Below are 12,972 nucleotides of genomic sequence, written 5' to 3' on the forward strand. Positions count from 1 at the left end.
TGCCTGGGACTGCCTCTTTGTCTCTGATCATAGAATATGCATGATCTTAGTCCCAGTGCTTGGGTCTCTCCCCACCTCAGACATCCTTGCTCTGAATCCCTACCCAGCAAACTGAGGCTCATTCCTTGTCAGCATTACTGAGCCTTATAATCTGGTAAACTACAGAAACAAATTTGAATCAAGTTCTAAAATCCATACCTGGGGCTCTTCCCTCCATGCCACCTGCCAGTCTTTGACAAGGCTATCTTCCAAGGACGCATTCTCTTTGCTTTCTCATCCCCTTTCTAGGCATTTAAATTTCTCTCTAGCTTCCCTGGGCCCACCTGACTTCAGTAGCAGGAGCCTCAGTGCTGAGAAATTGAAATATTAGGGAAAATCCTCACCTAAGACTTTCTGGCTCCAGCTACTAGGTGTATTTTGCCCTCTGTCGTCAACTAGTTCTTAATTGCTCCATCCAGGTTAAAGTTCCCAGGAATTCTAAGGTCCTTGCAGTCCTAAACTTTTCTCTTTCTCAATTCAGTTCAATTTATACTCTTCTTTGAATGTCTCCAGGTCTGAATAACAGTGGTCTAGCGAGGAGAGAAAAGGCATGCTCCCAACTATCTGTAACCAGGGCGACAACCCCCAGAAACGCATGCAGCCCGGGAACCTCAGGGCTGGACCTGGATCCAAGCTTTGTCCTTGGACCGGGCGCTCTCCTCTCTTGGCTTCCCGGAGCGCAGGGGGCTTCCGGCGCCGGCCCCCTCCTCCGGGGGCCGGGCCTACCGCTCCCGCTCCCGCCTCCCCGGCTGCGCGCGGCTGCGGGCCGCGGTCACGTGAGCGCGGCGCGGCGGGGGAGGGGCCCTGGTTTCCGGGCGGCGGAAGGAGACGCGGCCGCGTGAAGACGAGGAGATTTGAAAACACGCTCCGGGACCGAGAGCCTGAGGCCGGTGGCGCACGCCGTCGCCCCGTGGGCTCCTTCTCGGACGCTCTCTCCACCTGCCTCCGTGTCCCGGTCCCGGCCGGGCCCTCAGGTGAGCTGCCGCCGCCGGTCTGGCCGGGCCTTCTCCGGGGCGCGGGACGGCGAGCGGAACGGCTCGTGGGGCCGTCGCCCCCCGGTCCGCGGCCCAGGCGGGCAGGGCCGGCTGGGGCCAGTCTGCGCCCCTGCAGAGCCGGGCCTCGGTGCGGAGAGGGGCTGTGCGGGTGCGGGGCGCCCCGCGGGCTTTTGAAGCGCCTCAAGTGACTGGGCGGGGCGGGTTCGCGCGGTTTCGGGTCTAGGAGACTTTTAGGCCAGGGTACATTGATTGGGCCCCGCTTCCCCGACTGTGGTCCTGACCGCCGTCTCCGGAAGGAGCAGGAAAGATAGTTTCTTAAAACCGCGGGGTGTTCACTTCTGGGTTGCGGGACCAAAGTCTGGGGGTGGGGATGCGCAACCGTCTCCTAATCGGCCCTCTCGCTGCCCTGGTGTGGGCGGTTAAGCGCTCTGTATGAAGCCGGTTCCGTCCATCGGTCCTCTCGAGTCGCCCCAGTCTGTGGTATTTGTTTTTGGGAAGTCCGGTGCCTCCGATTGGCCCCCTAGGTAGAGTTTGGAGGAACTCGTGAGCGTAAAGGGTTGGAGAGGAAAGTACCAAAGGCCGAGTACAGTGTGCTTTCTTGATTCTTTTTTTGGCAGGGGAAAGAAGTTGGAAATCAGGGGAAGGTAATGAGGCGGCAGACAAACTAGCTGGGATTCGGTTCGGTCGAAATCCTGATAGGCTAGAATCTCCCTTGTGTTGAAATTAGAAGGCCTGCAGCTGGAGTTTATGAAATTCAGGTTTAAAGCTTTTGAGGCTCACCTGGTCCAGTGATGTGAGAGCTCAGCTTCTGAGGCTGGACCTCCTACCTTCTTATTCGATACCAGCTACTATAAAAGTGGCTTAGTCGGACTGTTTGATTTGCTGTACTAAGAAAAATCTTTATTTTAAGCGAAAATAGAACTTTTAGTTCCTAATATAAAGATGTTCCCTGTGTACCATGAAAATAATCCTACTAGCTTGAAAAGTCACAAAGGGGCTATAAGCCCACTTTTCCTAACGAAAACGGTAGAGTGATTAATAAGCCCACTTTTCCTAACGGAGAACGGTCGAGTGATTAATACAAAGTGGTGGGTAATATGGCATAAGCTTGACAGTAGACTGTATGTTGGACACTGATTAGATAGTTAGTGGCTAAAGATAGCACAGAGAATTGGGGGGTGGAGGGTTAATTCATCGATTTTTCTGAATGTCTTGTTCCATTTATTTTCATCTCTGGTACTAGCTAGTAATAAAATTGTAGGGAAAACTCGCAAAATGTGCTTGCTTAATTAACAGAGACCAGGTGAGTATTAGGGCCTTAGTTTTCACTTACTCATTTTTTAGACTAGAATAACTAGAGGTGTGGGTGGGATGAAAATTTAGCATTGGGATAAATAAGGCAAGCCATTTTGCCACTTTTTTCCAATCCTCACCTGAGTTCCAGTATATATAACATAAAGTTGGTTTTGCAGAGTTCAGTCTTGTTTATGAATCCCTCTTCAACTCCTTAATAAGGGACTGACAAACGTTTCTGAGCTATGTCTTTAAAATGGTTTTAGTACCACCTTCTTCACATGGTCTTGTGAGAATTGAAAGCTATTGGTGCATCTAATATTATGCTTGGTATTTACCGGTCCTGAGACTAAGAAAATATACATGTTTATGCTTATAGCATATCTGTAAGTGTGCCAGGCACAGTTCAGAGTGTTTTGCAGATACGAGCTCATTTGCTCCTCATTCACCCTACCTCATAACAACTGTATGAGATAAGCATTATTATTATTATAGATAAAAACTGAGGCACGGTGGTTAACTATGGCTAGAAGGTGGGAGAGTCTGGCTAAGAACCTAGTCACTCTGAGTCTTGAATCTGCTCTTAACCTGTGTAGCCAAACCCTAGATCATGGGGCTCTAATGTAGTAAAACCTTGCAATCATGTGAATTTGGATATAATGTCATAGGTGATTGGCTTCTGGATTCCTAGAATTTGAGCTGTCTGGTCTTACACCAGCCATTTTATTAATCGCACAATAATGCAAGCCTTCATTTTAGTCAAATTTTTTGGACTCCCATGTGTAGCATTGTAACTTAAAAAAAAATAGCTAGGGATAGGATAATTATGACAGATCAGGAGAAGTTTTATTTATTCCAGAGATACCTACTGCAGTGGGTGTATAGTATGCAAGGCAGAATTCAGTATTTTTGTAGTGTGTGGAAAAGGCTTCAAAAAGCGCTGAGCTAGCTCCAGGTATAGGAGGCTCTTTTTTAGATAGAGGTTAGTTTGTGGAAAAATAAAGCTGGAGAGGAAGTTAGGAAGGACCGAATATGTCAAGACAAGCTGAAATCTCCTGAGCTTTGGTCAGATCTGTGTTTAGAAAGAGCCCCCTGGTGATTCTCTACCAAATGGACCATGGGGTAGACACTAGAGACAAGACAAGAATTCTGGCGGGGGAACTGTTAACAGTCTTGGCTAGAGATAAAGGACTTAAGAAGGGGCCTGGGAATGGGTAGGAGGCACAGATCAAAGATTTTTTGTGTAATTGGGATGATTTGGATGTAAGTTCAAAGAATGTGGTGAAGAGGGGGAAGTGCAGGATGACGGGGTTATACCTGAGTTATTTATTATAATAGTGGCCTAGCTGGTCTTTGTTCCTTATTCCTCTGTTACACTGTATTTCCTTTTATAAGGATTTTTCTCTTGCATTTTTGTTTACTGTTTATATCTAGTCTGAACTTTTCCTGGTGTTCACAGTGCTGGTACTTTTCATTTTTGCCTATACCAGGCTTATCCCTACTCCTGATCCATACTCTGTTTTCCTTGCTCATGAAATGCTCATTAACTGTCCTTGATGCATATCTGAATCTTACCCATTTTCAAGCACCCAGCTTAGGTTCATGAAACTTCCTAACTATTACAGGCTGCATTAAATAATAACATTGGTTTTCAGACTTTGTTTTGCTAGGGTTTCTTGGGGGCTTCTGGGGGCCAGGAGCTTCTCCGCACGTGCAAGGTGTATCTATAGCAACTCTGTGCTGCCTCCCCCTCATCCTATGGGCACAAAAAATTTTTCAGAAGTTTTTTTTTTTAATTGAAGTATACAAAAGTTTTCTATTTAGCACATTGCCCAACCAAAGGTCCTGTTTAGGACATTGCTTGACAAAAAGTTCCATGGCGGGCTTCCCTGGTGGCGCAGTGGTTGAGAGTCCGCCTGCCGATGCAGGGGACGCGGTTCGTGCCCCGGTCCGGGAACATCCCACATGCCGCGGAGCGGCTGGGCCCGTGAGCCATGGCCGCTCAGCCTGTGCGTCCGGAGCCTGTACTCCGCAACGGGAAAGGCCACAACAGTGAGAGGCCCGCGTACCGCCAAAAAAAAAAAAAAAAAAGTTCCATGGCCAAAATACCTTGACTAAACTGATTTTTTTTTTTTTACTTCATAAAGGTGATTTATCTTTGTTGATTGTTTTTAAATTAATTCTTTTATCATAGCACTCAAGAATGACTAAAAAAAGAAAACGCCAAGATGATTTTCAAAAAGTAAAACTAAAAGTTGGTAAAAAGAAGCCCAGGTTAGAAAATGCTACAGTTACAAACTTTAAAACGAAGACTATACATCTGCCTGACCAACTCAAAGAGGATGGAACACTTCCAACAAACAACAGAAAACTTAACATTAAGGTAAATCGTAAATATTATTTTGATAAAGTAGGATTTTCCTTGAAATCATCTAGAATGTTATATTTTTGTGAAAAGTTGTTTTAACTCAGGGTTTATTACTGGCTAAAGGTTGGAGTTTATCTGTTACCCAGATCTGATGTTGCCACTGCACCTTTCCCACTTCCTCCAGAAAGACTTGCTCAGCTAAAGTCAAAGTGATTTCTCCCTTGTATATTTATTTGATGATTTAATATGTCATCTGGAAATAATTTCTGTATTTCACTTTTTGATGCATCAAGTTTTTGATGTGACAGTTTTTTAGCTGTTTTTATAGCACATTAAGATAGGATCCTGTCTTATCCATTTTTGAACCCTTATAGTATGTAGTTTATTCCAGATTCATAGTGAATGTGTGAAGTTAATTGAAATTTGAGCAGTGGTTTTGCTTAAAAATTTAAGTTTTATTGAAATGTAATTTACACATAATAAAATTTATCATTTTAGAGTGGACAATTCAGTGGTTTTTAATGTATTTACATTGTTATGCTACTATCACAATAATCTAATTTCAGAACATTTTTGTCACTTCAGAAAGAAACTTTACACCTATTAGAAGTCACTCTCCATTCCTTCCCCTCACTAGACAGACACTGATCTATCTGTAAAGATTTGCTTATTCTAGACAATTCATATAAATGGAATCATATGAAATGTGGTCTGTTATTACTGGTCTTTCACTTAGCATGTTTTTGAGGTTCATCCATGTTGTAGCACGTATCAGAACAGTACTTCATTCCTTTGTATTGTCAAATAGTATTCCACTGCAGGACTATGTCATATTTTTTCACTCATCAGTTGATGGGCATTTGGTTGTTCCCACTTTTTTTTTTTTTTTTGTTCCCACTTTTTGACACTTATGAATAATGCTGTTATGAACATTTGTGAACAAATCTTTGTGAAGATATACATTTTCTAGTTTTGCTTTTTAATCTCTGAAGGTTAAATAACGTCAAAAGGTATTTGAAGTTATTGTTTCTTTACAGATTATATAAATTATTCCACAAATAAAATTGCCAAGTGTTGTACTCTGAATAAAATACACAGACACTCTGAAAGACCACTTAAAATAGGTAGAATATAGGTATAAATACATATTTGGTATATAGTAGGTCTTTAAGTGGTGGTAATGATTGCTGTCATTTTAAATGATAGTGTGCCTATTCCTGTGTAGTTTCAAAAAGAAAATTCTGACTGAAAGTTATGTTATGCTTTTATTCAGCTAAAGCTATGCTAAGATAAAACTTTCTGATCTTAACAAAAGCTTCATTTTTCTAAAAGTAACATTTAGAAATACTTACCAAAGCAATCTCCAACCCCCCACCCCCACTGGAGTGTCAGTTTATTAGCATAGTTTTAGTTAGCATGCTTATTTGAAAATGATATAATGTGTATGTATATGTATATGCCTAAAGCTTGTGTTTTTATTTTTATTTATAGGATTTGCTGTCACAGATGCATCACTACAACGCTGGGGTTAAACAAAGTGCTCTTCTTGGACTTAAAGACCTTTTGTCTCAATACCCATTTATAATTGATGCACACCTTTCAAACATATTAAGTGAAGTGACTGCTGTGTTTACAGATAAAGATGCTAATGTACGATTAGCAGCAGTTCAACTTCTTCAATTCCTGGCCCCCAAAATACGAGCTGAACAAATTTCTCCATTTTTTCCTTTGGTAAGTGCCCATCTCTCTAGTGCCATGACTCACATTACTGAAGGAATTCAGGAGGACTCTTTAAAAGTTTTGGACATTCTGCTGGAACAGTACCCAGCTCTAATTACTGGCCGTAGCAGTATATTGCTTAAGAATTTTGTAGAACTTATTTCTCATCAGCAGCTGTCCAAAGGACTGGTAAATAGAGACAGATCCCAGTCCTGGATGCTTTCTGTAAATCCTAATCGGAGACTCACTTCTCAGCAGTGGAGGCTGAAAGTCTTAGTGAGACTCAGTAAATTCCTTCAGGCCTTGGCAGATGGATCCAGTAGGGTGAGAGAAAGTGAAGGACTTCAGGAACAAAAAGAAAATCCCCATGCCACTAGCAACTCCATTTTTATCAACTGGAAGGAACATGCCAACGACCAGCAACACATCCAGGTTTATGAAAATGGGGGTTCACAGCCAAATGTCAGTTCACAGTTCAGGCTACGGTAAGAAGGATTTCAGTTATGTCCACACTCAGTTTTCCTATATTGAATTATAACTGCTGACCGTTGATGGCTAATGGTGGGAAGACATGCAGTTGTCTTCTGTAGTTTCATATAGTTACTCATAATTTGATTTTATTTACTGATGGGAGGAGTCATTTCAAAGTTTATTAATTTACTCATTTGTAGCAAAGCCTAATGAAAAGTAAAAAATTATAGTCTTTTGGCTTTGTCATCTTAGAATTCTGCTTTTCTTCCTAGTGTTGATCAATGTAATTATCAATTCATGGTGCTTCATTTTGCTGGTACTTTATATTTTAAGGTTTAAATTAAGCAAGGAATAATATTTTTTAATTAAATTAAAATATTTTTTTATTCTTACCTTTCCTTGTTAGGTACCTGGTTGGAGGACTAGGCAGTGTGGATGAAGGCCTGTCATCTACTGAAAACCTGAAAGGATTTATTGAGATAATAATTCCATTGCTAATTGAGTGCTGGATTGAAGCTGTGCCTCCACAACTAGCTGCTTCTGTTGGAAATGGTATAGAACGAGAATCTCTGCAGATTATGCAGCAAGTTCTTAACATTATTTCCCTTCTGTGGAAACTCTCTAAACAACAGGATGAGACCCATAAATTGGTGAGAACTAATAGGTTCTTTATTTTCTGAGTAATGCCTTTTATCATGACAAATTAGAAATCAGCATATTACTATTAATTGGTTATGCATTTTCCAAAAAATTCCCAGGGTTTAACTGTAAACTTATTTCTTACATTTGCTCAAAACTACAAATTAAAACAGTTTTGTGAGTTTATTATCTGTATGTTTAAATTTTTAAGCGAAATGCATAACAGTGTGCTTGATTTCATTTGTTTTTATTAGCTGTAATTCACAATAGAGTTACAATGTATTGTTTATGGCAGATTGATTATGTAGGAACATTCTAGTTTCTGGAGACCTCTTACAGGATTTAAAAAGTGGCTTATTAAGTAGTCTCTTCCAGTTTGTGCCATGTTACCAAGAAATTGACCAAATGGCAAGAAATGGACCAAACTGAAGATCTCATAATCAACCCAGAGAAGTTTTTAAACTACTACATTTTAGGGAAGAAGCTACACACAGATTTGCTTAGTGTATGCTTTTTTGTTTTCTCTTGATAAAGGATGTAAGATCTGAACACATTTCTTAAAGTTACCTTTACTGTAGGTAAGCTGTAGTTGTAGATATGGTGTGAGTGAAGTTAACCTAAGTAGTTCCAAGTCATAGGACAGTTTCTTGGTAGAAAGCTGATAGCAAAGACATGTTTCTTGATGAGTAAATTTACCTCCTATTTGGGGAGAATTGAGTGTTGGTGGCTTTTTTAAAGTGTTATGTTGTAGTGAATATAATATATAGTGCATGGAGCAAGTAAGGAAGAACAAGCTCTAAGATTAATTGGTGCTGGATTAATGTGGTTAATCTTAAAAAGGGTAGCTGCAGGAACAATACTAAAGCTTGGAGCATCCGTTTTACAGAAGAATTTCTGCAAGGACTTGACACGGCAGGTGTGAATCCTTGAAGTTGCCTACATACGTCCAAAACTGGCAAGGCAGTTTTTTAGTTTTATTTAGCTCTTTTCATTTCATTCAAGCTCACGAGTTAGTAAGACACATAAAATAAGACTGGGGTAAATTATAATAGTATTTCATAATCTTGAAGAGCGTTACAGAATCGTACTAAGGTGTGTGTTTCTTTTAATAGCTTACTGTATCGCTATTAACCCATTACCCATCATTCTTTAGAGATGTTTTATGAATTGCTTTCTCAAATAGGATGGCATTTTGTTGATTATAATTTTGAGCCTGTTTTATGATTTATTGTATAAATTGGCAAGAAAATGATCATGATTGGGGTATTGTATATGATTTTATGAAAGTGAAGCTTGTTCTCCTTTATGGCAATTAATTTGTGATTCTAGGCTAGTCACAGTAATAATGCATGCAGCTTCTTAGAAAATATATACATTATTTGGAGTCTTGAATGGCTGTATTTTCATTTGAAAGGCTAAGATAAGAAGTAAAACTAATGATATTCAGTGTGATCTTAAGTACTAGGCTTTTTTTCATTTTCGGAAAGCTGAAAAATAAAATTCCAGGCATTTTGGTGTTTGTTTTTTCCTGGGCACTGGTTAGTGTTTATTATTGCTTTAGTAATAGTATTTGTAATTAGAATGGTAGCACTAAATGCAAATTCATTAATTGTGCTAGTTTTGGATCATCTGCTGTCATTCAGATGATACTGACAAAGGATCTAAACACTGCCTTAATTTTATGGATGTTTAAAGTAGCTATATTCAGAGCTATTCTGTGGTATTATGACTGTATTTATTAGCAGTCCATTAACATAGGATACTAAGTTCAGAAGACTGGTTTGCCTAGACTGTTGAAGGTTATATAGAATACTGAATTGGGATACTGTATAAAATTGAAATAAACTGAGGTGGTTAATTCAAATAGGAATAGCATTTAAAAGCATCCACAGGTAGAATTTGCTAATTTACCCTGGCAAATTTGTTATTTTCGAACTATAATAACTAGATAAGGTAAGACCTATTATCTTAGAGTCAAAGTATAAGTATGTATATTAGTTATATCAGGTGACATTAAAATGCACATTAGTTTATTTTTTGTTACCATTCCCACTGTTAGTTCCTCTCTCTCATTCACCTTCAGTTATAGCTTAATAGTTAAGGTATTGGGTGACCTGTAACAGCTCAGACTTTAGGAGGAATGAAATGGCATTCCTAGATCTTAAATTCTAATTATGTACCACAGGCTGAATTGTAGCTCTTTTCTCTCAGAAAATGTGTAGGTTTTCTGTTGATAAGTTGGCGTCTGTATTAGGTGCAACCTTAGGGTCACTGACCACTTACTTTTAGGTTTTGCTAAATGCATGTAGTGTGTTCGTATTTTGCTGCAAAGTTGAGGAATTTCATTTTTATCCAAGTAGTAGTATTTTAAACCTTTTTAGGAATCTGAAATCTTTCATCTTTGCTTTGAAAACAAATCTCAAGTTACATTAAATCTTATTTGCAGTGGTTGAGTACTCAGATCCTTACTGAGGTTGCTTATTTCTGATATACTGTGTGTATCCTTAATATATAGCTAGTTTTAAAAATGAAATACAATTTAACATTAACTTTTTAATTAACTTTGGTTTTTGGAGTCCTGTATTAATAGCTTCAGGTCAGTATTATAATTTTACACTATAGAAATTTTGTTGTGTCTTAGCTTTGTATTTTTTTTTTTTTTTTTTCTTCGGTATGCGGGCCTCTCACTGTTGTGGCCTCTCCCGTTGCGGAGCACAGGCTCCGGACGCGCAGGCTCAGCTGCCATGGCTTACGGGCCCAGCCGCTCTGCAGCATGTGGGATCTTCCTGGACCGGGGCACGAACCCGTGTCCCTTGCATCGGCAAGTGGACTCTCAACCACTGCGCCACCAGGGAAGCCCCTTAGCTTTGTATTTTAATGCTTGCTACTTTTTGCCCAAATGTTTCATTATTGTCTTTTTACCATGAAAATTAGAATTTGTGAAGAAAAGTTAGATGCAATCATGCGTCAAAGATTTATTGAGCATGTATAAATGTGGGTCTTTAAATTAATTAAAATTCAGTTCCTCAGTAAACACTAGCCACATTTCAGGTGCTCCATAGCTTCAGGTGGCAGTGGCTACTGTACTGGACAGCACAGATATAGAACAACTCCATCATTGCAGAAAGGTCTTTTGAATAGCACTGCTCTGCAGTGTGCCAGGTTCTGTTCTAGGCTCTGGGAATACAGAGATGAACATGACTGACAAGGTGAGTATTTAGCTCTTGGTGGGGTTGATGGATGGTAAACAAATAGATGATGTTGTTATTAGGAATAAAGATGAAAGTGGGGTAAAGGGAGAACGTATGATGGAACAGTGGGGGGGAGCTGTTTTAAATAGGAGGTCAGGAAATGCTTTCTTGATATTTAAATGTCACTGAATGAAGTGCAGGACCAAGTTTTGTGAAGACCTGTCGGAAGGACCTTCTAGGCACAGGGAACAGCAAGTGAAAATATCTGAAGTGAGAACAAATTTGACATATTTGAGGAATGGCAGGAAGTCCTGTGCAAGTGAGGTACTTGAAAAATGGTAGATGATGAGGGAGAAAAAGTGACAGTAGCCAGATCATATGGTACCTTGTGGTAAAGAGTTTGGATTTTAACCTGAGTGTGGTGAAAAGACATTGGAGGGTTTGAGCAGAGGAGTGGCATGATCTAAATTATGTTTATTTGTAAATTTGACATATTAAAGTTAAATAAAACACTAATGAACTCCCATGTGCTCACTCTCCAGCTCTAGCAAAACTGGAGGCTAAACGCAGACCATTGATCCCATGGATGACTAGTCGTGTCCTACATACACACCTATTTCCTTTATCCTTCCCTATATTATTTTGAAGTGTGATTTATGTTTTAAAAGATCACCCTGGCTGCTATGTAGATTATTGTGTTTAGGGGGAGCAAGACGAAAAGAAAGGAGACCATTGGGAGGCTGTTACAGTAATCTAGGTAAGAGGTAATGGTGGCTTGGAGTAGAATGGTAGCTAGTGGTTGAAGTGATGAGAAACAGCTGGATTCTGATAAAGCCAACAGAACAGATGGTGTGCATAGTGAAGAAAAGAGGAGCAAGGGTGATCCCTATGTTATTGTTCAAATGACAGTGTGACTACCTGTGAGGAGAGTTCAGTTTATTCATTTTAAATTTAAGATGCCTGTTAGAAGTCCAAGACAAGTTGTCAAGTACACATTTTTAGGTTGGGGAGAAGAGAAGAATCCAGTGAAGGTAACTAAGGAGATGTAGGGTGACTAGCTATTTTAGCACCTCAAATCCCACAAGCCAAGCAGCCCCTCAGTCCCTGGCAAAATGGAGTGATTGGTTCTGTGGATAGCAGGAAATAAGAGTGTTGTAATCTGAAATTAAGACAGTGTTTCAAGTAGGAGAAAATGATACATTGACGAATACTGCTGAGGAATTTTAGAGAAGTGCCTTGCTTTCTGAAAGTGTTAAATACCTTTAATGGGCAACAGAATTGCTAGGGAATGGAGTTACAGTTAAGTGGAACACTAGGTTGAAGATTTTCTTGTATATTTTGTAAATATTGTATTAGTTCAGATTCAGAATTTTCTTAAATCTTACTTCCTCCCTTTTTTCTCCTTTTTAAACAGATAAAATGCAAGTAAAAATAATTAAATAAAAGCACCAAAAAGATGAAAATTGGATGGCCTAACAGTTTATTCTGACTTTAAGATTTATTTACATATTGTATCGTTAGCAGAAGGTGTATTATAATGGTAAATTTATAGTTGAATATTGACAAGTTGTTAGATTTCTGCTTAAAGTCTTATTTGTCATTTTAATTTATTGTTTCTTATAGATTTTCTAATCTTTGCTTATTTTACTAGGAGTCATGGCTTCGAAAGAATTATCTTACTGATTTCAGACACCATTTCATGAGTAATTTTCCATATGCCTTAAAAGAAATAACCAAGCACAGAAGGAAAGAGACAAACAAAAGGTACTGCCATTCTTTTTCACTGGTTAACGTAAAATTATCAGAAAATAATTAGCTTTAAACTGGAACTTTCTATACTGTGAGGTGTTTTTAATCTAGATTTTATCAAATAGAGATAAAAACAGTAGTATGGCTGATCTTGAACAAGTCACTTTAAGCCCTGGGACTTCCAATTTTACTTACTTTTATTTTTTTAATCTTTAAAGTGAATGTTTTGTGCTAAATGAGTGTCAGGTATCAAATTGTGCAGATATGAATTTAATAAAATTTGCCAAGGTGGGTGGTTTATTTGTGAGAGGCACTGTGTAATTATTGAATCTTTAGGTGAGAGAGTATCTTAAAGGTCATTAGTTCATTTGTACATGAGGAAACTGGTAATGAAACTAATATCAGTATCCAGAAGGAAGAGGGATGATTGGAGAAGAATATATCTCTTTTCTAAAAAAAATTTATGGATTAGAAGATGGAGTTTAAAAAAAAATGTAAGCCTGGAAGT

At 39.3% G+C, this 12,972-nt stretch overlaps 1 protein-coding gene across 3 annotated transcripts in view; it reads left to right on the forward strand.

Moving 5' to 3' along the window:
* Positions 1-864: 864 nt before the first annotated feature.
* TEX10 (testis expressed 10) overlaps positions 865-12,972 on the forward strand; it is a 56,113-nt gene continuing 44,005 nt past the window's right edge. The window contains exons 1-6 of one of the 3 annotated variants that reach the window (XM_082657273.1): positions 865-1,013; positions 4,522-4,710; positions 6,187-6,426; positions 6,715-6,899; positions 7,292-7,535; positions 12,367-12,479. In XM_082657273.1, coding sequence (XP_082513399.1) covers positions 4,531-4,710; positions 6,187-6,426; positions 6,715-6,899; positions 7,292-7,535; positions 12,367-12,479 — 962 coding nt within the window. In that variant the 5' untranslated portion in view covers positions 865-1,013; positions 4,522-4,530. Of the gene's footprint in view, positions 1,014-4,521; positions 4,711-6,186; positions 6,900-7,291; positions 7,536-12,366; positions 12,480-12,972 lie in introns of those variants that run through there. The other 2 variants (XM_082657272.1, XM_082657274.1) reach the window with 2 other exon arrangements.

Source organism: Grampus griseus (assembly GCF_964374135.1).
Source record: "Grampus griseus genome assembly, chromosome: 6".
In the NCBI taxonomy this organism is placed as follows: domain Eukaryota; kingdom Metazoa; phylum Chordata; class Mammalia; order Artiodactyla; family Delphinidae; genus Grampus; species Grampus griseus.